Below are 22,089 nucleotides of genomic sequence, written 5' to 3'. Positions count from 1 at the left end.
GTTTGCGGGGGTGAACCGAGGATGTCTGCGACATCCGAGCGCCAATACATCTACACCATGATGCTGGGCACCATGTGCGTCGGAGAAGTACCGCATCTTCTCTGGGGACAGATACTTCCATCCGTCTCTACTTCAATTGCGTAACTGCTTTGCATGCCAGCATGACGCAACAGCCGCGTCAAGCTTCCTCCTCAACATCAGGCTTCTTCCAAGCCCTTCCGGTACTTCCGCCACAATTTACCAGTCCGACTTCGCTACCAGAGACTTTCCGTAGTTCGCACTCGAACCCGACACAAGCTTCCGATGACAAGGTTATCGCGCGAATATTGGATCTCTACCTGCCACAAGATGCAACGGAGGCCACCAAGCGTGTCCATCACCTAGCACGTCTATCACTTAATCCATCTGTTTTGAAATACGCTACAGATGCGGAGACCAACCACCCGGTACTGCGTCCGCTATCTACCTTCGGTGCGGAAAACAAGAACGATCCCTTGTGGACGACGACAGGATGGCAGAAGCTAAAGGAGATCGGCTATCGTGAAGGTCTCGTTTCGGTAGCTTACGACAAGTCTGATCGCGGCTTCAATAGACGCGTGGGACAGTTTGTTGGGGGCCATGTATGGGGCCCGACTGGTACCATGACCGCATGCCCTCAAAGCATGACCGATGGCGCCGCGACATTGTTGAACAAACACAAGAATGACGAAGATGGCGATCAGCCAGGTCGAGGCGAAGTGCTACGGGAAGCTTATCGGCGGGTGTGTAGTCGCGACCCTGATGTGGCTTGGACAAGCGGACAATGGATGACTGAGCGATCTGGCGGAAGCGATGTATCCGGCACGGAGACACTCGCTCGACGCATGACACCGGAGGAGCTGGATGGAGACGCAAAACGAGGAAGAGATCGCGACGCAGTTGGTATGCAACTGGGCCCCTGGAAGATACATGGCTTCAAGTGGTTCAGCAGCGCAACGGATTCGGAGATGGCTGTACTCCTCGCGCGAACAGACAAAGGCGGCCTGTCTGCCTTCTACATGCCCATGCGACGACGCGTGGGCTGGCAATCACTGGAGAGTCATACCCTAAACGAAGAAGCCCCGCCTCTCACCGAGCTCAACGGCGTTCGCATCCAGCGTCTGAAGAACAAACTCGGAACAAAGTCACTACCAACTGCGGAGCTCGAGCTTAACGGCGCACGCGGTTGGCTCATTGGCAAAGAAGGTCAGGGTGTTAAAGAGATCTCCGCCATTCTCAACATCACGCGCTTGTACACAGCAGCGGGTAGTGTAGGGAGTTGGGCGCGTGGTCTGGCAATTTCCCGTGCATACAGCAAAGTACGCAAAGTTCGTGGCGGACTACTCCAAGACAACCCAGCGCATCTCGCATGGATGGCCGAAGAAACAGTCAAGTACTGGGCCAGTGCGCACTTCACCTATCTCGGTGTTGCTCTGCAGGGCGCTTTGGAACAAGACTGGGACGACATGGTCGCGAACACAAAAGCCGCACATTTGGTCCCGAGCGACAAGGCCACAGTATCGGCTTTACTGAGATTATTGCTGCCCGCCATGAAAGCTCAAGTCAGCGTCGCATCCGTTGATGGCCTGCGACAGTGCATGGAGTGCCTCGGCGGTGTCGGGTACTGCGAGAACAACGAAGACGGCGGGGTGATGAACGTCGCGAAGATTTATCGCGACAACCTGGTCAATCCGATATGGGAAGGCACCGTCAGCGTCATGGCAGAAGATGTCGTTCGGGTACTCACTGATAAGCGAATGGGCGGCGGCGATGTCATGAAGAACATCTTCACACCGTGGGTCAGGGACGTGCTCGATCGATGTGCTTCCATCTTCCAAGATCAAGTCTCGATTGTCGAAGAGAGACTTCAGGCGCTCAACGACGTTGTTCATAATGCACAGAAAGAAGAGCTGCTATACCGTGGACGAGAAATTCTACAGCATCTCGAGATCATCGCCAGCAGCGTCACGCTGATGTACGATGCGCAAGCAAACCCAGACGCTGTCGCACAAGAGATCACAGTACGATGGATTCACCTCAAAGCGCTATCGCCACAAACGCATGCGCGCTCTCAAAATTGGAAAGAACTGTCGAGTATGGACAAGCGCATCTTCCTTGGAACAACGGAAGCAGCCGTCGGTGTTTCAGCAAAGCTCTGAGGCAAGCGTAGTTGCGAGGGATGCGATTGGTTGCGTAAGATAGCCGGAAAACGTTCAGCTCCTCTTGGTAGGATGCCAAAACAAAACCGCGCTTTAAGTAGACTGCGGAGTTAATTCATCCAATGCTTCATCTTGTGAAACTATTGAAGTGTGGTTACTTTTGCTGTCGGCTATCGATGTACCAGATGTTGCGGCACAACTTGCTTGCGAGGCCGAACTTGAGGCGGGGCGTGTCTTCTATCATCGTGACTTCTTATCGGGATTGCAGCGTCGCGTCTTACTGGCGCCATTTATCTTCACCTTTTCACAGACATGCATTAAACATACCCCAAGAATCTGTCCGTGCCTTTTCCCCATGCGCCCTGCAGTACCGTAGATACTAGATACGCAGGATGCGACAGTGCGCTCGAAACGGCACTTCCGCGACACATTCGGCACGACCCGCACTCTGCAAAACGAAACATTCCCGCCAAGTCTTCCGCAATAGTCCAGCTCCAAGATTCAGACCAGACAGCTGTTGTTCGAGTAGCCCTAATAACTTTGACGTGGTGTTTTGCCTAGTGGCGTCCCCGTAGCGGGAGTCCGTCAGAGCGCGCATCCCCACATTCTCCGGTGGTGCCAGGATGCGACCTCCCGAATGGCGCGCCCGCTATCAGCAACGATGGGTCTCCACTTCCAAAGCCGAGAAGAGTAAAGCTTCATGATTACTACACACCCTTGCAGGCGATTTTGATGAGAGATTGGAAAGTCGAGTAAATTTCAGCAATGTGCGGGAAGACCTACAACGTCGAGTTGCATCTTCTGGGTCGAAGAGAAGGAAATAACACGCTAGAGCCGATGCAAAACAAAATGCGTCGGAGAGGAAGACGACTCCAAGTCATTGCAACAGTATGTTATGGTTCGGCTGAAGACAGGGTAAAATGCGCCATGCACAAGCTTATTGATAAAGTTTTCGGGACGTCAGCCTTGTACCTCGCATCATGCAGGTGGAGGGATAGGATTGGCGGGTTGCGCAACTGCACGACAAGCAACCTTCCCCTACTCGCAGACCCAGCGCATGAACTCTGTAGCTCGAAAAGCATATGCAAACCCCTACATCAACCAGCCAGCGGTTCCCCAATGATCGTTTAGCAGGGATACGTGAATGCACTACGGAAGTGCGAACAGGTCCAACAATCGTCTTGAAAGCTCGAATGTCGCTGGTTTCACGACACCATCATTCGCTAATATAGCCAGATAGTGCGTTAGCTGACACCCACTAGCTCAATACATGGATCAACGGTGACTGCTGATCGTCGCAGCAAATGGTGTCTCACTACATGGCACTGGAAGCCGAGTGATGCATCATCCGCGGGAAACTAGAGATCCATGAACCGTGGAGCGCAACATTGCCGAGCATGGAGGGGTGTATAAGTTAACAGGCTCGCCGCGCGTTCGTGCTGGAAGGATCAAGACACGAAAAGATAGATTGCGACGAACGACTTCAAGATGGCGACTAACCACAGCGATGTTGAACTCATTCCTGGTACGGAGATTATCATCGAGGATAGCTCTGCACAGAAGACGCTCATACCCACGCCCTCTTCTGATCCTCGCGACCCTTTGAACTGGACTAGGAAATGGAAGCGTATGTTAACCCTTCGCCAACGCCTGAGTCTTCGCTGACAGCTATCACAGTCATGGTGATGGCCTCGCAATGGCTCTTCACTTGGATCTCCGTTACCGGCGCACTATCCATTGCGCCGATGTTCCCTCTTTTGGGCGCCCAGTTCCATCTTAACAACAATCAGTTGGCTATGCTGACTGGCATAACCGTCATCACACTCGGTTTCGCCAACTTCTTCATCGTGCCGCTCTCCAACATCTTCGGTCGACGTGCTATCAGTTTGACCTTTTCCGTGTTCATTCTTTTGTCATGCGTATGGCAGGCGATGGCGACAAGTCATAGTAGTCTGCTGGCGGCGCGTGCGGTCAACGGTCTGGCCTGTGCGACGAGCGAGAGTATTCCTGTGCAGATGATCGCAGATGTCTTCTACCAGCACGAGAGGGGTCTCTGGACGGGTGTATACTTGTAAGGGATGCTCCTTCGCGCGGTTGAGCTCGATCTAACGTATACTGCAGCACCGGCTACTTCATGGGAGCTTTCCTGGGTCCCATCATGGCTGGTTCCATGGCAGCTCATTATGGCTGGCAGTCGTTCTTCTGGCTAGAGACCGCATTGTCTGGTGTTTCGGTCATTTTGATCGCACTCACCTTCCCTGAGACCAAATACCATCGCGGCAACACAACGGTCATCCAAACCGCCAGCAGCAACGCTAGCAACGAGGACCAGACCAAGCTCGAGAAACAAGCAACGGGGGCCGGATTTCAAGACTCGGAGCGGAGCTCACTAGAGCACCCCATCACTGTGCAGGGCCGCCCATCCCGTGCGCAATTCATGCCGTTCATGAAGCCAGATGCGAGGTGGAAGATGTTTGTCGTGCGCGACACCTGGACGCCTATCAAGGTCTTCTTCAACCCAATCATCTTGTGGGCAGGTTTGATGCTTGCTGGCCCAGCCGATATCCTCCTCTTCTTCAATCTCACCGAGTCGCCTGTCCTCGCTGCACCTCCTTATCTCTTCAGACCAGACCAGGTCGGGTACACAAACTTTGCATTTGCAATTGGCGCCTTGTTCGGGCTGGCGACGGCAGGTCCTTACTCCGACTGGGTATCTGCTCGTGCCGCACGTAAGAATGGCGGCGTGCGCGAAGCGGAGATGCGCCTTCCGGCATTGTTCATATACGTGGTCATCATGATGCTTTCGATAATCCTCGGTGGTGTTGCATACCAGCAGCAGTGGGCGTGGGGTCATATCGTGGTTTGGGGCTACGGGCTGGCTGGCCTCAGCGTCACCACAGTGCCCACTATCGCCATCGCCTACGCGATCGACTGCTACAAGCCCATTTCCGGAGAGATCATGGTCGTCGCTACAGTCTGCAAAAACTTCATCGGTTTCTCGTACAGTTACTGGGTTTTCGACCTAGCGCACGTGAGCAAGAATGGGTGGATTACCCCCGCCATGGTCATTTTTGCTTGCGCAATGGGGCCTGCGCTCTTTGTGTTCCCGTTGTACTTCGGGTTGGGCAAGAGGATTAGGCGATGGACGAAGGACAGTGATGTTCATCGTATGGAAGAAGTGATCTAGATGGTCAGTGGCAGTGCGTTGACGCGTTGATGCGTGGGAGAAGCTCCGTTTGCATGGCTTTTGGAAGGCACGGTCGTGTGCCATGCCTGTTGTATTAGGTCACAATATACCCATTTCTTTTGTCAAGTCTGACTTCCTTTCCCTCCGCAGTCTGCTGTGCAATGAGATGTCGATGATAGAGCCAAGGTGGCGCCGAAGAGGACGCGTTCAGAAGGGTACCGCCAAAAGTGGGTCTCGTCTTCGCGCTAACCGTTGACGTCATCCCAAGTTTTCCACCAGCGGGCAACGCCAATAGCGTATGATTCATCTATCAATCCGCATCCATACATCAATTAATATCACCCGCAATCCAACATGTCCATTTCCACCCTCCAAGACAAAGTCGCAATAGTGACCGGCTGCAGCTCCGGTATCGGCCTAGCAACAACGCGTCTGTTCCTCGAGCGCGGCGCCTCAGTTTTCGGCATAGACATTGGCGCACAGCCGCAGAAGCTCGCGGAAGACTATTCGACATTCACATTCTACCAGACTGATCTCACCGAGTCCCAAGCTGCAGAACATGCAGTGGCGAAGTGCGTTGGCAAGCACAACCGCATTGATGTTTTGGTCAACTGCGCGGGCGTGAGCGATGGCTGGAGTAGTGCGGACACGATTCACGAGGAAGAGTGGGAGAGGGTGATGTCGATCAACCTGACAGTACCTATTCGCATGATGAAGGCGGTTCTGCCGGCGATGAAGGAGCAGAAGGGTGGTGCGATTGTCAACGTGGGTAGCAAAGCGGGGACTTCGGGGGCAAGTGCGGGAATCGCGTATACTGCGAGCAAACACGGTCTGGTAAGAAACGCTCCTTCTCAAGTGATGACCTGTCAATGCTGACGGTTGATAGGTCGGTGCGACGAAGAATGTGGCTTGGCGCTTCCACAAGGAAGGCATCCGGTGCAATGGTGTGCTGCCCGGCGGTGTTGCGACCAACATCGCTTCGTCGGTCCAGATGGAGCACTTCGATTCCGCTGGCTTCAACGCGTTCTTGTAAGTTCTGATGGGCTTCACCTGCACGTTTCGGCCTTTGCTTACCCAGACAGTCCCATCGTGCAAATGCACGTATCGAAAGACAGTGAGGGTACACCGGTTCCCTACATCGGAGTAGACAATGTCGCGCGTGGCATTGCTTTCCTCGCTTCAGAAGAGTCGACAATGATCAACGGCGCAATGATACCGATCGATAATGCCTGGTCTACCATATAGCATAGCATTACTTCGGTAAAGAAATAGCAACATTAGAAGCGCATACATTACTTCGATGACGACTCGTGTACCCATGGCCACGGGCTGTCTATCGTGAAAAAGACGTGTTCAGATTCGTTTCTTACAGTGGTAGACATAGATAAGCCTGTTGCTCAGGTTGCCTTCGGTACATCGCTGCCCCAAGGGTAAGCCTCAGGCATAGCCTTCCACGTCTTCAAATCGTCATAATTCCGCGTCGTGCTCTTATTCTGCAGTACCTTTTGCACAAAAGGCAAAATATCCGCGTACCCACTCATGTCGCAGTGTCCACCAGACGGTATACTCATACCCAGCTTCTCGCCCACGCCTAGCCAATTGTACACGACCTTGGCCGCAGGGAAGGTGACCTGAGCGGTCCCTTTGGAGTCTGTGAACTGATCGTTCACGTTCTGAGAGAGGATGACTGCGCGTGGGGCGATGGCTGCAACGATCGTGTGGGCGTCATAAGGGAGCTGGGAGGATTTGCCGACGAACTGCGAGATACCTGAGGAAGTCCACCATCCTGCTCCAGATTTCTAGGTAGTCGTCAGTGCGCATATCTCAAAAGATCGTGGAGTCTTCGATGAGACCTAGTGCTTACAGCGTTTTCTAGGTTCTCTCCTTGCCCACTCAAGCTGTATCGGTAGGGCCCCGCACCCTGAACGCCAGAGCACATGGGCATAGTGACGGCGATGCGCTTGTCGAATAGCCCAGCAGCAAGAGCAGCTTTGCCCAGACGAGAGCAACCAGTGACGCCAGATTTGGTTGCATCGATCTCTGGAACCTTGAGTTCAATGCCGTCAAGAACGCGATGAAAGCCCCATGCCCATGCAGTGAGTACTCCTGTTGGCTGTAAGTATGCATGAATCAAATGGTAAGGTTTACTTACCAATGTCTTTACCACTATACAGCGTCCAAAACGATCCAGTCTTACTGTTGCTGTCTGCTGCAACTTTGGTATAATCGAATGTGACTACCGCGATCCCTGCATTCACATAACTCTTGATGTCCATGCCGCCGATCGAGATGACCACTGGGAACGGTCCGCCTCCACTCGGCAAGTTCAAAGAAGCTGCGATGCTAGCGGTCTTCCCTCCTGCGGTAACAGTGACAGTCAAAGTGTTGCCACTTCGCGTTGCCGAGACAGTCTCTTGCGAGTGATCAGGGTAATACCCGTATTGGTATTCCTGGAGGAGCTTGAGGATCTCGGGTTGGCGACATTGGGTCCATTCATCCTTGCTTTGAACACGTGTCTTGCCATCGAGATACAGGAAGGGATCGGGCATCGTCTTTATGGAGGGGAATGCCGCCGCTTTGGGCATAGGGCTCGATATTGCTGGACAGGTAACATTAGTCTGGCGAGTAATGATGTCCGCAAAATGCTCGCTGTTGGCTCCCAGCGGCGTGCTGCCGCTCATGGCCACCAGGGCCAAAGTAGTGATAAGGCTGGTGCGCATATTCCTAGACGCTTTCAATTTCCAAAATTAGACGGAACTGGAACTACGGGGGTAAGGTGATTGAATTGCGAGAAGAAATTGAAGTAGCATATATGCTTCCGGACTAAGGGATACACGCCCCAGAATGATGGAGGTCATCCTGAGCACATATTACGATGATCCTTGGCGATGGTGAGTACTCGTGGAGTTAATGAAGCCAAACTGTCCTAAATAGACACGGCTTGATGCTGTCAAGCTACTTGTGGGGCTCTCATATAGCCAAATCGACGGATAAAGGGTCGACCCAGACGTCGCATCAACGGGGCGAAGTAAGGCAATCAAAAATAACCCGAGATTTTGCTCTTACGGAAGTATTCATCCCGAGATGATGGAGATGAGCGTGCTAGTAGAGGTAATTGCACGTGTCGTATTGCTGTGCCCAGGTGCCACCTGGGCAGCCTTACTCTCGCACGTGACTGCACGACAACGCGTCGAAACGCCACTCTTCGAGAAGCTGGCACAGCCCAACCTTGAGACTAGAATTGTCGGTCAGGAGGATTCCACGTGTTCAAGCCCTTTGATGAACATCAATGTTGGTCTGGAGTAAGGGAGTTGAGGTTGCATCGGCGATCATGATAAGCCGCGAGGTCCAAGCTCCCCTCAGTGCGGGGAGCGACATGTCGCACATCTAGGCAACCTCATGTCAAACTCTATCATGTAGTTCTCCCAGCTCAACGCCGAAATGGTGCCGCTGTCTTCTTTCCTGCTAGTTGCTTTGGCCAGTGCCAAATGCTTCGAACCTACCATCGCGCATCCGCCGCCTCGGTACAATGTTGGCGATCCTCTGCTCCAAGACGCGTTCAAGTCTATCAACATGGCACTCACGGCAGCCGTCGCAGCGCCGGAGTTCGACCGAACCTCCTTCTCTGTAGAGATAACCTCGTCGAAAGACACGCTATGGTCGCGTCATCATACGGCGCGCGAACGTAATGCCTCGCGCCCAGATATCCCCGAAGTCAACGGAGACGCGCTGTACCGCATCGCTAGCATCACCAAGACCTTCACCGTACTCGGTATACTGTATCAGCATGCAGCAGGCAAATTGAGCTTGGATGCTACAGTGAATACATACCTCAAAGAGTTAGGAGACAAGTCGAACGGCGGCATTCCATGGAAAGACATTACATTGCGCAGTCTGGCTAGCCAGCTGAGCGGCCTTCCCCGCGAATGTAAGATGCCTTCTGGAAAGAAGCAGAATCTGTTCGGAGTGTGCCACACTGAAAAAGGTACGCATGCTAATTTCTTTAACAGGGGCTCAAGGTGATCTGATCAATAACAATTACCCTGAGTTGGATCCAAGCTCACTGGGTCTGCCTCCTGATGTGTCACGGGAAGGGTTGCCAAACTGTGACGAGTACTCACCAAATTATGAGACACCCTGCACAGCGAAAGGTTCGCATGTCACTAATTGAGCGTGAGAGAAGAGTGCTAATCTGATTGTGCTTAGATATGTTTCGACAGCTCAAGCAGTTCGCACCTTTATTCGCGCCAAACCAAGAATCGTCTTATTCCAACGTCGCTTTCGAACTCCTTGGCCTCGTCCTCTCGCGGATGACAAACCAGACCTACGAGACCTACATCGATGAAGCCATCTTCAAGCCCTTGAACATGTCTACCAGCACTCTCTCCAAGCCTGCCGATTCTGCTGGCGTCATTCCGGCTGGTCCACAATTCTGGGGTGTGGACGAAGGCATCCAAAATCCTACCGGCGGCATCTACAGCTCGTCGAGCGACCTGTCGAAGTACCTCCGCTATATCCTCACCCACTACAATGCCATTACCCACGCCGTAAACTGGCTGCATCCCGTCTCTTCGTCCCGCGGATTGAATTCATTTTATGGCATGCCGTGGGAGATTTACCAAACAGACCGCATACTCGAGCAGTCGAAACGTACTGTACGCTTTGTCACTAAGAGTGGAGGGTTGCCAGGCTATACCTCCATCATCATAACAGTGCCGGAGTACGACTTGGGTATCACCATTCTAGTCGCGGGCCCCAACGCAATCTTATCCAAGATCATGGACATTGTTACAGTAAAGATAGTGCAAGCAGCCGAAAAGCTTGCCATACAGCAATTGCATAACCGCTATGCGGGCACCTACAGCGCTTCAGATCCAGAAGTGAACTCTACAGCCACACTGAAAGCTGATTACCGCGGTCTTGTTGTTACAACCTTCGTTTCCAACGGGACGGTTGTCTTCGAAGCACCGATCACGAAAGACGTGACGACTCCGCCCCGTTATGCGCAGCTTAGCCCAACGCTTCTCTATCGCAACGAGGAAGAACAGCAGGGGGAGGAGTGGCGTGCATTGATCTTCGAGGAGCGCGCAGAAGGGCTGGGCTCTATTTGGGACGACTTCTGCGTGGAGGACTGGGAAATGTCCAGTTACGCCGGCATACCTTTGAACACAGCGGTGTTCTGGGACGAGCAAAAAGACGGTCATTTCGAAACACTAGAGCTACCGGCTTTCCGCGTGAATCTCACAAGAGTGGATCAGAAGAGGGGGTCGAATAGGAAGTATGGTCAACAAGAAACGATGGAGCTCTAAGGCTCCACATTGCAGACCGGCAGGGCGGCTTGCGGTCATCCTCTCCACCACGTGAATCATGGCCGAACGACGAATCTATAAGTCGCTGCAGCTAGTACAGATCACTTGAGCATATACCACATTGCCCTACAATCGCTGCAGAACGAAGGATTCGCCAAAACTCGCCAATCTTTCTGTCCACGGCGCTTGCATCTGCCGTGTCCAAAGAATATTCGGTTTTATCACAGCGACCATGGGTGACTGACTAGCCTAGTGTTTCCGAGCTTTATTAAAGACCGTGCTAGACTAGATCTACATGCCGAGCTAAACTCTAAAACTCACATGCAGGGCCGAACCACGTTTTCGCAAAGACGATTGCCATTACTTGGGAGCAGTGGAATACCGTTCTTCACCGGGTTCATGTACCTCCGATGATCGACACTGCTGGTGGTGGAACTGTTCGAGGGCTTTTCCACTAGCGAAGCCTTATAATTGTATACACTAGGCAAGCCTTGTGGCAATTGGCAGAACGCCAGAATGATTGCCACGTCAAACGCCGATCAGGTTCGCATCATGTTCACCTCCTTGTGATGCCTAACAGGCCGACATTCAGGACTGTGAGAACATGGGTGCTCATACAGCTACCGGCCCCGATAATTTCGCTTGAGCGCGTCGTACATATCTTGGCACAATCTTCCACACTCACAAACGGCATACCTCATACACAAAGTATGCGAGCGAGTTTCCGACACATTCGACGTATGAAGCCAGCAAAGGTAAAGGCAGAACATCGGAGGGTTTGTCGCTCGTTGGGCTCAAGATCCACGTGGAATTCGCCGTAGCAGCGGCACAGCAACGAACTAAAGTCAGGGCACCGTCTAGCTCATAGACTGCCGATTGCGGCCGAGCACGTTTTGTGTGGCGCGCCTTCTGGAAGACACTCCGTGACGAGGATGGCAGCTGCACTACGTGGTGCTTGTAACATACTAACAGTGCTTTGATGTTCGGGAGGCTAGGATTCTGACGTCCATTGCCGCCTCTGGGAAACCTGTACGTGCCGTGTATAAGCCCCTGTTTCTATCCTGGTTCATATGGCTTTTTGTTTTACCCTGTTTGATCCGCAATCCGTCGCTTAACATAATTCTCCTTCCTCTTTTGTTTTCTCGCGCAGGGCTTCTCGTACGGCGTTGTCTCGATACGTACTGTCGGAAACAATCTGGGGTACAGCCTCCTTCTATGCGGGTTCCGACATGAAGTTCTTCTCCGCACTACTGTGCCTCGTCTTTGCGCCTTTGTCTTTTGCGCAAAGTCAGAGCGGAAACGATGTGCTTGCGTCTGCGGTCAAGAATCTGCCTCCATGCGCGGTATGTAAGCCATGTCGATTCACAAGACTCCATACTGATTACGGTCATACAGTTAGATTGCACCCTCACAATAATCTCATCATCAACATGCCAGCTCACAGACATCGACTGCATCAAAGGCAACGAGAAGCTTCTCGATGACTTGAGCAAATGTGTCTTGGCTAGCTGTAAGCCAAAAGAAGCACTGAGTAGGTCCTCTCTCATATCCACTCGTTGAACTTTCTGCTAATTTCCTGCGCAGCGGCGAAAAGGTTTCTTACTGAGTTGATGGATGCGCCCATTCGCAACAAGACGAAACAAGGCACAGTCACTACAATAGTCTTTGGAGTACTATCCTTGGGAGCCTACATTCTACGCGTAATTGCACGCCTTCCCTGGTTCGGCGGAAATTGGGGCATCGACGATTGGGTTATGACTGCGGCCATCATACTCATCATCCCGCTCACGATATGCGCGTACCTTCTGAACCTTTTGGGGTTGGGTACGGATATGTGGATGGTGTCTTTCGAAAACATCACCAAGATTCTTGAGGTATGTAATGAGTTCTGCACATTCCAAGATCCTGCGCTAATGAATCTACGATGATAGATCTTCTACTATACGGAGCTTCTCTACCTTGCGTCGATCGCATTGACTAAGATAGCAGTCTTGCTCTTCTACCTCCGCATCTTCCCTCACCAGGGCCTCCGACGCGTCATCCACGTTACTATCGTGATCTGCATCATGTACATCATCGCGTTCGTCACAGCGACCGCACTGCAGTGTATTCCGATACGCATTGCGTGGGAACACTGGGACGGCGAGCATCACGGAAAATGCATCAACCTTAACGCCGATGCCTGGGCTTCTGCCGCCGTCAACATCCTTCTCGATCTAGTTGTCATTGTTATACCCATGAGAGAGCTCAGCAAGCTCGCCATGACCCGTCGACGCAAGTTTGGCATCATGTGCATGTTCCTCGGTGGAGGCTTGTAAGTCTAGTTCCCACATCTCACCTTGCCTCAACTAACACATCCTCAGCGTCACCATCGTCAGCATCCTCCGCCTCAAATACATGATCCAGTTCGCGCAAACCACCAACGTAACCTGGGACTATCTACCCATCGGATACTGGTCCGCCATCGAAGCCCACGTCGGCGCCATCGTCGCCTGCGCACCCGCAATTCGCCAACTACAACGTTCCATCCGCGAACGCATCTGGCCCAAACAGAAGACACCAAGTCAATACTACTACGCAGAGAACTCAGGCAACAGCAGCAAGAAGAACAACGGCAGCAAAGACCTCAAGTCCCGCATCTGGCTACCAAAGACCGATCGCTCCCAACTGAGCACTCTGGGCCGGAGTAAGATGGACAAAGACGACTTCGTCCGCCTAGACGAGTACGAGATGGGCGTTGGCATGGGCGGAAAAGACGGAGTCCTCACAGATAGGAATTCGCCGGAGAACTCATCGGATGGATCACTGGATCGGTCGTTCAAATCGAATGAGGATGTGCAGCCGTTGGCCGATGTTGCGGCGCCGGCGCCGGTGGTGGGCTCCCCAATGGGAGGCATCATGGTGCAGTCAGAATACAGTGTTGATCGGGGGAGCTCGCATCCGAGTTTGCAGGCTTTACCACCGATTCAGCATAAGAAGGAGAAGTCGTTGGATGCGAGGAGGTGGCTTTGAAGCGCGACGCTCTACGATCTATGAACTTTGGCAGATACCCAATAATACATCTTAATGCATCGAGGTACGACTTGTAACCCCAAAGTGCTATCGCCCTCGTACAATGTTCTCGCGCTTTGCGCACCCCTCAAAAGGCGCTCTACCAACACAGAGGCATCTTCAATCGGTCACCACGCCACAGCTCACCAACCCACCAACCCGCCGCACCCCCAAACAGCCATCCCCACCTATCGAAAACCTACAAATACCATAAGTAATCAGAAAATCCAAGCCAGCCAACCTCACAACGACAGCCAACGACTCAAGCACCAGCGCAGCGGCCTGACGCGTGCCGGCACGCCTCGCCCACTTGCCGCACCAAGAAGACCAGCCAGGAAAACAAGCCAGCTACGGCGGTTCTTGAATCGCGACATTGCGCCAGCGTAGGAAGTTAGGGTGGGGTGGGTCGTGAGACCCGCACCGGCTCGGTAGATCAGGCCCCACTGTGTGAGGCTAAGAGGAGGTGCAGGGAGGGGGTTGGTGGCTCGGTGGAGGTTCGGGGTTGTGGTGGAGTCTTAAGGACGTATGCGCGCGTGTATTTTGCGTAGACATTGACAGTTGAGAGTGGAGAATTGGAGCGACTTCCTGTGTATTTGGAATGTGCTGTGTTCTACTCGAATCAGCGAGGTTTGTCTTTTGAAGCCCGTGCGGCTATTCCGTCTCGTCCTTTCGGGCTTCGCGCTCGAACTCCAAGTCTTCTCGCGAGGAACTTTGAGCGTGTACATTGTCGAGTTGGTAAGTCAACAACGGTGGTTCGCCAGGGATGTTCGTCGGGATGGTCGTCTCGATCTTCTCGTTCTTGTCGTCACTCTCTACAAGATTTTCATCGTCTTCTTCCTTCCTCTTAGTATCCTTCTTTGCCTCTTTTTCATCCCAGATATAAAACGTGGACAGTACCGCCGCGCTGATTGGTATAGCTACCACAAAGAAAAGCCAGACGCTGTGGCTGGCCTCATCGAATGGGACTTTTCCGGCAATACCGTTGAAGAAGTTCATGCCGAAGAATGAGGACACAAAGGTCGCGGGAAGGAATGCGATGGTAACCCAGGCTATGCCGCGCATAGTTCGACTGTCGCGTTTTGTCTCTTCGGCAATCCTGATGCTTTCTTCGAGAAACTTCTCTTCCCTTTCCGCTCGAGAATCTTCTCGGTGTTGAAGCTGCTCCTGTCTCTTCTGCTGCCTTTCCGCGATGGCATCATTGATTTGCTGGCGTACCTCCGCAATGTTTTCCCGTAAACGATCTGGATGGTTCTTCTGCATCCATCGAGTGAACCCCGGCAGGTCCCGCCGCATGTGTTTGGGTTCAATTGACCTCAGAATATCGGCTGCCCATTCTGCGGCATCGGTACTGAACGCAAACTTTGTTTTTAGGTTGGAGTCCTTAATCTTATGGCTGATAGCATTGAGCTCCCGCAGTAAGGTGCTTAAAGTCCGATCGGATGCTAGGGATTCTTCCACACTTTGGATCGCTGCCATGAATCCCTCTGCCTCTCTTGCAACAACGTCCATGTACAGCATTATAAATCCCTCAAGCATAGAAGCGAAGGCGTCGAAGGGTGCTGCTTCGTTTGTATTTGGATTGTGGTCCTCTGTATATCTGTACTCTTCCATGCGCCGTTTGCATCTTGCAATCTCCTTCTCCGGCCACTTGCCCGCCTTGTCATAGGCTACTACCGCCAGCCATCGTCTTTCAATGCCCTCAGACTCAATCTCATCGAGCGAGAGTTTCAAAAATGGCACAGAGCCGCTGGGTGTCCGGAATATTATTGCATGCTTGTCAGACGAACAGAACAATCTCCCATCTGTCGAGCATTGCGTTCCACCAGTAGACAAGGATTGGGACTGGTCTGATCTAAGGAACCTCAAGGCTACTCTTAGCGCAAATACCAGATCGTACTCGGGACTGTCGAATGGGAACTCAAGGAAGTTGATACTGGTGAAAGCTTGTGGCGCACGTTGGAGAAAAGACATGATATCGGGGACATCCTTGAAAGTAGCACTCCAAATCTCCTGTTTGTGGAGACCTTTCAATTCAGCGTCGTAGACCAACACACCCCCGCGCGCGAGTTCGACGAGTTCGGCAAGTTTGGATAAGAATTCGGGCCCGAAGCTGTCTTGTGGGTACAAAGAACTGATCTCGTCGGTGAATTTGTCAAAGTCCGGGTCCGACAATGGTTCCGCCATAGTCGGCATGTGACGATGAGCAGATTTGTGAGGAAAAAGATGAAGAACCACGACGCAAGGCTGGGTAGCTTGAAAGCATATAAGGCTTCAGCTCAGCTGCCAAGCGCACCACACCCACGCGTCCCTCCAAGGTCTGCATGGCGACAACCATGTCCCGCGGAGTAACAAGATCATACAGTGCTCTTGAAAACCTCCCCCAGGCACCAAACAGTTGGCTGTGGGCTGTTTTGAGCACTTGATGCATTTAGGCAGCCACTAAAAAACGGCCAGTCTTGTCGCCTACCAACCTGAGCGATCACCGTGTGGTTCCGCATCGTAACTAGGTATAGTCGCATGAGCCTCAAGGCAGATAAGAACCTCAGCCTTGTCCGCTGGGCCGTACAATTGGACAGTCGCGAAAACATGAAAAGATAGGCTGATTGCCTCGAATGAGGCAGCTTTTGAAAAAACATAGCCGGACCGTGGGATCATCAAACAGGCCTGCCAATGTGAGTGAGTTGACTGACAGGGTTCGAAAGAGTTCATTGTACCTCTACAACTTCGCCTCAGCCTTGCGACACCCCGCTGCAGCAAGCAGAAAGCGTCCAAAGTACCTCTCCAGCTTCTGGCCCGCACTCCCATCCAGCTCAACGACCGTGCCAACCCACCCATCAGGTCTCAATACCACCACGGCACCCTTATCAGTCGCAACACCATAGCGCATGTGCGCACTATAATCCGCATCGTAGAACACACGACCGAACGGCATACCGCCCAGCGTCTCATACGCTGACGGTCCACCGGGTCCTGCGATGATGGAAAGACACGATATCGGAACATCCCCATCATCAAGCCAAGGCACTGCAGACATTGCAGCAGTGAACGACGCTAAAGCGAGCTTTGTGCGCGCCACCTCTCCAGCAAATAGCGCAATATAAAACGTCCCCTTATTCGGCGTCTCGCTCTGTAGTCGCGCAGCTTCAAAAGTCGCAGGTTTCTGTAGCGTAACATCCGGTGCGCGCTGACCGGGCTGTACGGACGATACACCCGAACTCTGCGTGAGGTTGAGGTAGGAATCTGGCTCGTAATATATACCCAGCCCACTACTGAACGTCGCTGCTTCAGCCATGACTACGCCTAGTACCTCGTTTGGATCGGCGTTCGGGTCGCCAGTCCAGTCCTCGGGTAACTGCATCGTCATGAGGCGCGAGATGTCTTTGTCGTAGTTGATCAGTCGCTGGACGTTGGGGAGTCGCTCCGCTTCGTACGAGTGTAGCAGATCGGGTTTGGCGAGACCTTGGAGCACGAGGGAAAGCTTCCAACCGAGATTGACAGCATCATGCATGCCGGTATTCATGCCTTGTGCTGCACCCGAACTATGGGTGTGGCATGCGTCACCGGCGAGGAAGATGCAGTCGTTGACGAAGAATGAGCGCGCGATGCGCTGCCCGACAACGTAGATGGTCCACCAATCCACCTGCTTGAACTTGAGGTTGAACGGCTTGACTGACGCGATAGCTTCTTTGACGGCGGCTTCTTCGTCAAACACCTTGTATGCTTTCTGACGCTCTGCCGTGAATGCAAAGCCAATGCGCGTGGCGCCTCGATCTAACGCGGCCCAGAGAACGTTTCCGTGTGTCGGCGATTCGATGGCGCAGTACGTTCGCGGTTTGGGGAGGTCGGTTTCGATAACGCCATCGACGCGTACCCACTTGTCTTCGCTGGAGGAGCCATCGAAGGGAATCTTCATCGCTCGTCGTACGAAAGACCGCCCACCGTCTGCGCCGACCAGATATCGACATCTGACTACGCTCTTCACCTTCGTCTCGCCATGTTTAATTGTAGCCAGTATGCGATATCCACCCATCTCAACCCCGTCTACAATCTCTATACCTGCCAGGGTATACGGCGCATCGAGTTGTACCCCCTCCTTAGCCAAAGCTTTCCTAAACACCTCTTCCTGGTACTTCTGACGTAGCACCAACGCGAAGTCCCATTTGGTATCCTTCATGTTCTCCATGAACGCCCAACCTCTTCCCTCGACCTCGTTGCCATGCTTATCGTAGTTGACAGTCTCACGACATGCGAAACATTGTTGGGCGAGGGCGTCGGCCAAGCCCAGCTGGTCTAACAGCTCCGACGATCTTGGAAAGAGGGTGATGGCGCGTCCATAGTTGTCTTGAGAGGACTTGGGATGTTGTTCTATGATCTTGATGCGGTGTGTAGAACGAGGGAGGTTGCGCGCGAGTTGGTATGCGGTTATGAGGCCTAGGAATGCGTGTCAGTATGATGGCCTAACAGATAGATGTTGGGACTCTGTACCTACTGGCCCTCCGCCTACCACGAGTACATCTACATGCTCTGCCGAAACATCTGAAGCCGCCATCCTGGCTACAAGACGGATATATACAGCTTGGGCATATGGTAAGGTCACTCAAGCTTAGGAACACCCATGTTGGCAGGCTATAAGCCTCATGGGGCTGACAACTGCATCGGGAACGGCAAGCAGGAGCCGCGTTTTTGATAAGAACACCGCGTGCCGCTAGTCATGCATGCTTGATGTAACATGATGGAGATACGCGCGATGTAGGGGCTGTCGCAAAGGAAGGTGGAAGCAAGAATGGGGTGGAACGCGAGGTGCACAGGGGGGCTGATAAGATAAGGATCAAGCCGCGGCAAACATCAAGCTGCAAGCCCAGCCGTTCGCTCATAGCTAAAATATCGCATAGATTCTGGAGACACAAACAAAAATCTACGCGTTGCACGCGACATTTTCTGTCACAATTGAATCAAGAACGTTGGACGCGTCGATAACAAATCTGCGAGCCCAATACTACGGCGCACGCGCATCACCACAAACCACACCTACAGCGGCAACACCCACTCCCCCTCTCTCATCGGCTTCGCAAGACTACTCGTATCCCTCTTCGTAAACTTGCCATACCCCTTCTCCCCCAACAACCCGCCATTATCCCTATCCCAAACCACTTTCCCCCTCAACAGCGTCCACCGCGGCCACTGCTTCAGCTTCCTCCCCTCAAAAGGCGTGTAGTCAACATCATGATGCAACATACTGTTCGTCAGTTCAAACTCCTCCATCTTGCCATCCGGGTACCAAATATTGATATCAGCATCCGACTCGCCCTCTATCAATGCGCCTTTCTTCGGGTACAGACCGTATAGCTTTGCGGGATTCGCAGATGTGACTTCGACGAATTTAGTAAGCTTGAGCCGGTTCGCGCTGAGTGTGAGGGAAAGGCGTGTTTCGATACCAGGGCAGCCGTTGGGGATGTATTTGAAGTGCCCTAGAGGGTATTCTGCGCTGATGCTGGACTTCTTACCCATCTCAGGGTCGTCATAGCGGAAGGGACAGTGGTCGGAAGAAAGGATGGTAAAAGTGCCGTTTGCGAGACCCTCCCAGATGACGTCGCAGTCTGCTTCGCTTTCGCGGGGTGGGGGCGAGCACACGCATTTTGCGCCTTCGAAACCAGGTTGGTCGAGATCTAGCTTCGTGAGGAAGAGATATTGCGGGCAGGTTTCGGCGTAGATGGGTAGGCCGCGGTCCTGCGCTGCTTTGATGTGTGCGGCTGCTGCGGGCGTGGATACGTGAACGATGAGGATGGGAGTGTCCATGAACTCTGATAAGCTAATGGCGCGGTAAGTGGCTTCTGTCTCTGCCATGGGCGGATGGGACGAGCCGTGGTATTTCGGCGCGAACAGCTTCTTCTTTTCGAGTTGCGCGGTCATCCAATCGATTACTTGTCCGTTCTCGGCGTGGATCATGGTCGTTATGCCTTGCTTCCTGGCCTCGAGGAGGATGTCTAGGATCTGACCATCGTGCAGTTGAAGGGCCTCGTAGGTCATGTAGATCTTGAGTGAAGATATGCCTTCCTCCCGCAGGATCTTGAACTCTGAAAGCGCCCTTTCTGAAGGGTTGCCGACGATGATATGGAATGAGTAGTCGATGTAGCAGTTGTCCTTTGCTCTTTCGTGAGTAGCCGCCAGAGTGTCGAGAAGAGTATCCTCAGTCTTCTTTTGTGGCGCAAAGGTCACCATGGTAGTGGTACCACCACATACTGCCGATCGACTGCCAGTCTCGTAGTTGTCTGCCGTTGAGCCATTTCCAAACAATGGAGGTTCCTGGAGATGAACATGAGCGTCCACGCCTCCCGGCATCACATAGCCGCCTTCAGCATCTATTGTTCTCGTGGCTTGTGCATCTTTCAGACCTCCTCTTGAGACTACCTTTGCGATCTTCTCGTCCTTGATAGCGATGTCCCACTCTTGAACTTCATTTTCGGACACGACCACTCCATTGATGATGATTAGATCGTACTCCATTGCAGCTTTTTTCAACCTTTTTCCGAGCAGAACAATAACACGGAATATACTTCCCAGTAATACACGATCACGGGAAGATACATCTCAGCGGTTATCGTGGTGGTGAAAAGACGGCTAGTCCAGGTTTGTGAGGTGCGTATCTCGACCCCTCTTTCGCGCTACCCCACCTTCCTGCCGTCTTCGTTCTTATCAACCACAACGCTTATTCGCGTATAAACGCGCTCGAGAATGATGCCGATATCCTGCACAGTCATTTGCGTTGGTCATAGATGATGAAGACGCGTTTTTTGCACGCCGACGCGTCGGATGTAGCTGATGCGACCTGGACGATGCTATCCACCATGTGCAACCCTTCCGAGGTCTACATTCGTCTCTGACCTAACAAGACTTACTGTCACTTTCAAATGTCTTCCAAACCTCTCAAGATTAACGGCGAGAGGCTAAACAGCACACTACAAGAAACATGCACCTCCTACGGCGCTCTCCCAGCGCCATCAACAGGCATGTGCCGCCTAACCTTAACCCCCTCCGACAAAGCGGCTCGAGACTGGCTAGTCAGCGAATGCAAGAGTCTGGGATGCGACATCAAAATTGATCAAATGGGAAACATCTTCGCCATACGCCCAGGTACCGCTACAGACAAAGCGCCAATTGGCATGGGTAGTCACATGGACACGCAACCAGCAGGCGGGAGGTACGCGAACCAACACCCAAGGAAACATCACAGTTATCAAAGTCTGATGGGAATATAGATACGACGGCATCTTGGGCGTCCAGGCCGCCCTAGAAGTACTCCGCACATTGCACGAAAACAACGTCCAAACCCACCACCCCATCGCCCTGATAAACTGGACCAACGAAGAAGGCGCGCGTTTCCCTGGTGCAATGATGGCATCCGGTGTTTGGAGCACACACAGTACCACGGATCTATCTGCATGCCACGCTCTCCGCGATACCGACAAAATATCAATGGCAACTGCTTTGCAAGAAACCGGATACCTTGGTCCAACGCCGTGCGATTACCGCGAGAATAATCTTTCCGCGCATTTCGAACTACATATCGAGCAAGGCCCAATCCTTGAGCGCGAAGGCAAAGAGGTAGGCATCGTAACGAGTGTACAAGGGATGAAGTGGTTCGCCATCCGCGTCACAGGCCGAGAAGGCCATTCAGGCACAACGCCCATGGAAGGAAGAGCAGATGCTTTGGTAACAGCTGCGCGTCTCATCACTGCCGTAAGAGACACCGCTGTACAGACTGGCCTGGGTGTAGCTACCGTGGGTGTCATCAGCAGTGATACGAGTTCACAAGCTACTATACCCGCTGGCGTGGGGTTTGTGGTGGATGTTAGATGCGATACTGATGACCTCGTCGATCAACTTTCTGAGAAGATCCTACGGGCGTTCGATGAAGTTATCAAGGAAGAAGATAATGCGACTGCGTATTCCGTGGAGCGTACGTGGGGATTGCCCGAATCGAAGTTCCATCCGGATTGTATTGAGGCTGTGAGGACGGCGGCAGTGGGGTTGGTGGGTGAACGTCAGGTTATGCAGATGAAGAGCAGAGCAGGACATGATAGTGCGTGGACCAGCAGAGTGTGTCCAACGAGTATGATCTTTGTGCCGAGCAAAGGGGGGATAAGTCACAATCCGGAGGAGTACACGAGTCCCGAGCATTGCGCGTTGGGAGCACAGGTTCTGCTTGATGCGGTGCTGAGTTATGATGAGAAGGGTAGAGACGGGGAGTTTAGGGACTGAGGGAATGCAGTGTGCACTCGAAGAATCGTGATAGTATGGTATCGCCTCATTCTATACACAACTCAATGTCAACTATTTACAAGAAAATCCCTCTCTACACCTCATC

The 22,089-nt window shown here is 52.7% G+C and overlaps 10 protein-coding genes across 10 annotated transcripts; 6 read left to right on the top strand and 4 right to left on the bottom strand.

Annotated features, from left to right (window-relative positions):
* Positions 1 to 161: 161 nt before the first annotated feature.
* On the top strand, positions 162 to 2,177 carry J4E87_010858 (uncharacterized protein; the record flags this gene model as incomplete). The annotated part of the gene is made up of 1 exon (XM_049382428.1): positions 162 to 2,177. One exon carries the CDS (start codon positions 162 to 164, stop codon positions 2,175 to 2,177), a length of 2,016 nt encoding a protein of 671 aa, XP_049227827.1.
* A 1,488-nt stretch (positions 2,178 to 3,665) lies between these two features.
* On the top strand, positions 3,666 to 5,364 carry J4E87_010857 (uncharacterized protein; the record flags this gene model as incomplete). The annotated part of the gene is made up of 3 exons (XM_049382427.1): positions 3,666 to 3,804; positions 3,855 to 4,248; positions 4,299 to 5,364. The coding sequence occupies 3 exons, from the start codon at positions 3,666 to 3,668 to the stop codon at positions 5,362 to 5,364; spliced, it is 1,599 nt and encodes a 532-aa protein (XP_049227826.1).
* Positions 5,365 to 5,718: 354 nt separating this feature from the next.
* J4E87_010856 (uncharacterized protein) lies at positions 5,719 to 6,609 on the top strand (the record flags this gene model as incomplete). Its single annotated transcript, XM_049382426.1, has 3 exons — positions 5,719 to 6,198; positions 6,251 to 6,393; positions 6,447 to 6,609. The coding sequence occupies 3 exons, from the start codon at positions 5,719 to 5,721 to the stop codon at positions 6,607 to 6,609; spliced, it is 786 nt and encodes a 261-aa protein (XP_049227825.1).
* Positions 6,610 to 6,761: 152 nt separating this feature from the next.
* On the bottom strand, positions 6,762 to 7,913 carry J4E87_010855 (uncharacterized protein; the record flags this gene model as incomplete). The annotated part of the gene is made up of 3 exons (XM_049382425.1): positions 6,762 to 7,163; positions 7,229 to 7,470; positions 7,517 to 7,913. The coding sequence occupies 3 exons, from the start codon at positions 7,911 to 7,913 to the stop codon at positions 6,762 to 6,764; spliced, it is 1,041 nt and encodes a 346-aa protein (XP_049227824.1).
* Positions 7,914 to 8,805: 892 nt separating this feature from the next.
* J4E87_010854 (uncharacterized protein) lies at positions 8,806 to 10,673 on the top strand (the record flags this gene model as incomplete). The annotated part of the gene is made up of 2 exons (XM_049382424.1): positions 8,806 to 9,349; positions 9,571 to 10,673. The coding sequence occupies 2 exons, from the start codon at positions 8,806 to 8,808 to the stop codon at positions 10,671 to 10,673; spliced, it is 1,647 nt and encodes a 548-aa protein (XP_049227823.1).
* Positions 10,674 to 12,009: 1,336 nt separating this feature from the next.
* J4E87_010853 (uncharacterized protein) lies at positions 12,010 to 13,685 on the top strand (the record flags this gene model as incomplete). The annotated part of the gene is made up of 5 exons (XM_049382423.1): positions 12,010 to 12,016; positions 12,118 to 12,183; positions 12,258 to 12,547; positions 12,605 to 12,987; positions 13,037 to 13,685. 5 exons carry the CDS (start codon positions 12,010 to 12,012, stop codon positions 13,683 to 13,685), a joined length of 1,395 nt encoding a protein of 464 aa, XP_049227822.1.
* Positions 13,686 to 14,375: 690 nt separating this feature from the next.
* On the bottom strand, positions 14,376 to 15,917 carry J4E87_010852 (uncharacterized protein; the record flags this gene model as incomplete). The annotated part of the gene is made up of 1 exon (XM_049382422.1): positions 14,376 to 15,917. The coding sequence occupies one exon, from the start codon at positions 15,915 to 15,917 to the stop codon at positions 14,376 to 14,378; it is 1,542 nt and encodes a 513-aa protein (XP_049227821.1).
* A 523-nt stretch (positions 15,918 to 16,440) lies between these two features.
* Positions 16,441 to 18,273, bottom strand: J4E87_010851 (uncharacterized protein; the record flags this gene model as incomplete). The annotated part of the gene is made up of 2 exons (XM_049382421.1): positions 16,441 to 18,155; positions 18,210 to 18,273. 2 exons carry the CDS (start codon positions 18,271 to 18,273, stop codon positions 16,441 to 16,443), a joined length of 1,779 nt encoding a protein of 592 aa, XP_049227820.1.
* A 479-nt stretch (positions 18,274 to 18,752) lies between these two features.
* On the bottom strand, positions 18,753 to 20,228 carry J4E87_010850 (uncharacterized protein; the record flags this gene model as incomplete). Its single annotated transcript, XM_049382420.1, has 1 exon — positions 18,753 to 20,228. The coding sequence occupies one exon, from the start codon at positions 20,226 to 20,228 to the stop codon at positions 18,753 to 18,755; it is 1,476 nt and encodes a 491-aa protein (XP_049227819.1).
* Positions 20,229 to 20,632: 404 nt separating this feature from the next.
* J4E87_010849 (uncharacterized protein) lies at positions 20,633 to 21,983 on the top strand (the record flags this gene model as incomplete). Its single annotated transcript, XM_049382419.1, has 2 exons — positions 20,633 to 20,922; positions 20,981 to 21,983. 2 exons carry the CDS (start codon positions 20,633 to 20,635, stop codon positions 21,981 to 21,983), a joined length of 1,293 nt encoding a protein of 430 aa, XP_049227818.1.
* Between the last annotated feature and the right edge of the window lie 106 nt (positions 21,984 to 22,089).

This window comes from Alternaria ethzedia (genome assembly GCF_023757985.1).
Source record: "Alternaria ethzedia strain BMP 0044 chromosome Unknown scaffold_58, whole genome shotgun sequence".
Taxonomy (NCBI): Eukaryota; Fungi; Ascomycota; class Dothideomycetes; order Pleosporales; family Pleosporaceae; genus Alternaria; species Alternaria ethzedia.
This window is presented reverse-complemented; position numbering and strand designations above follow the sequence as displayed.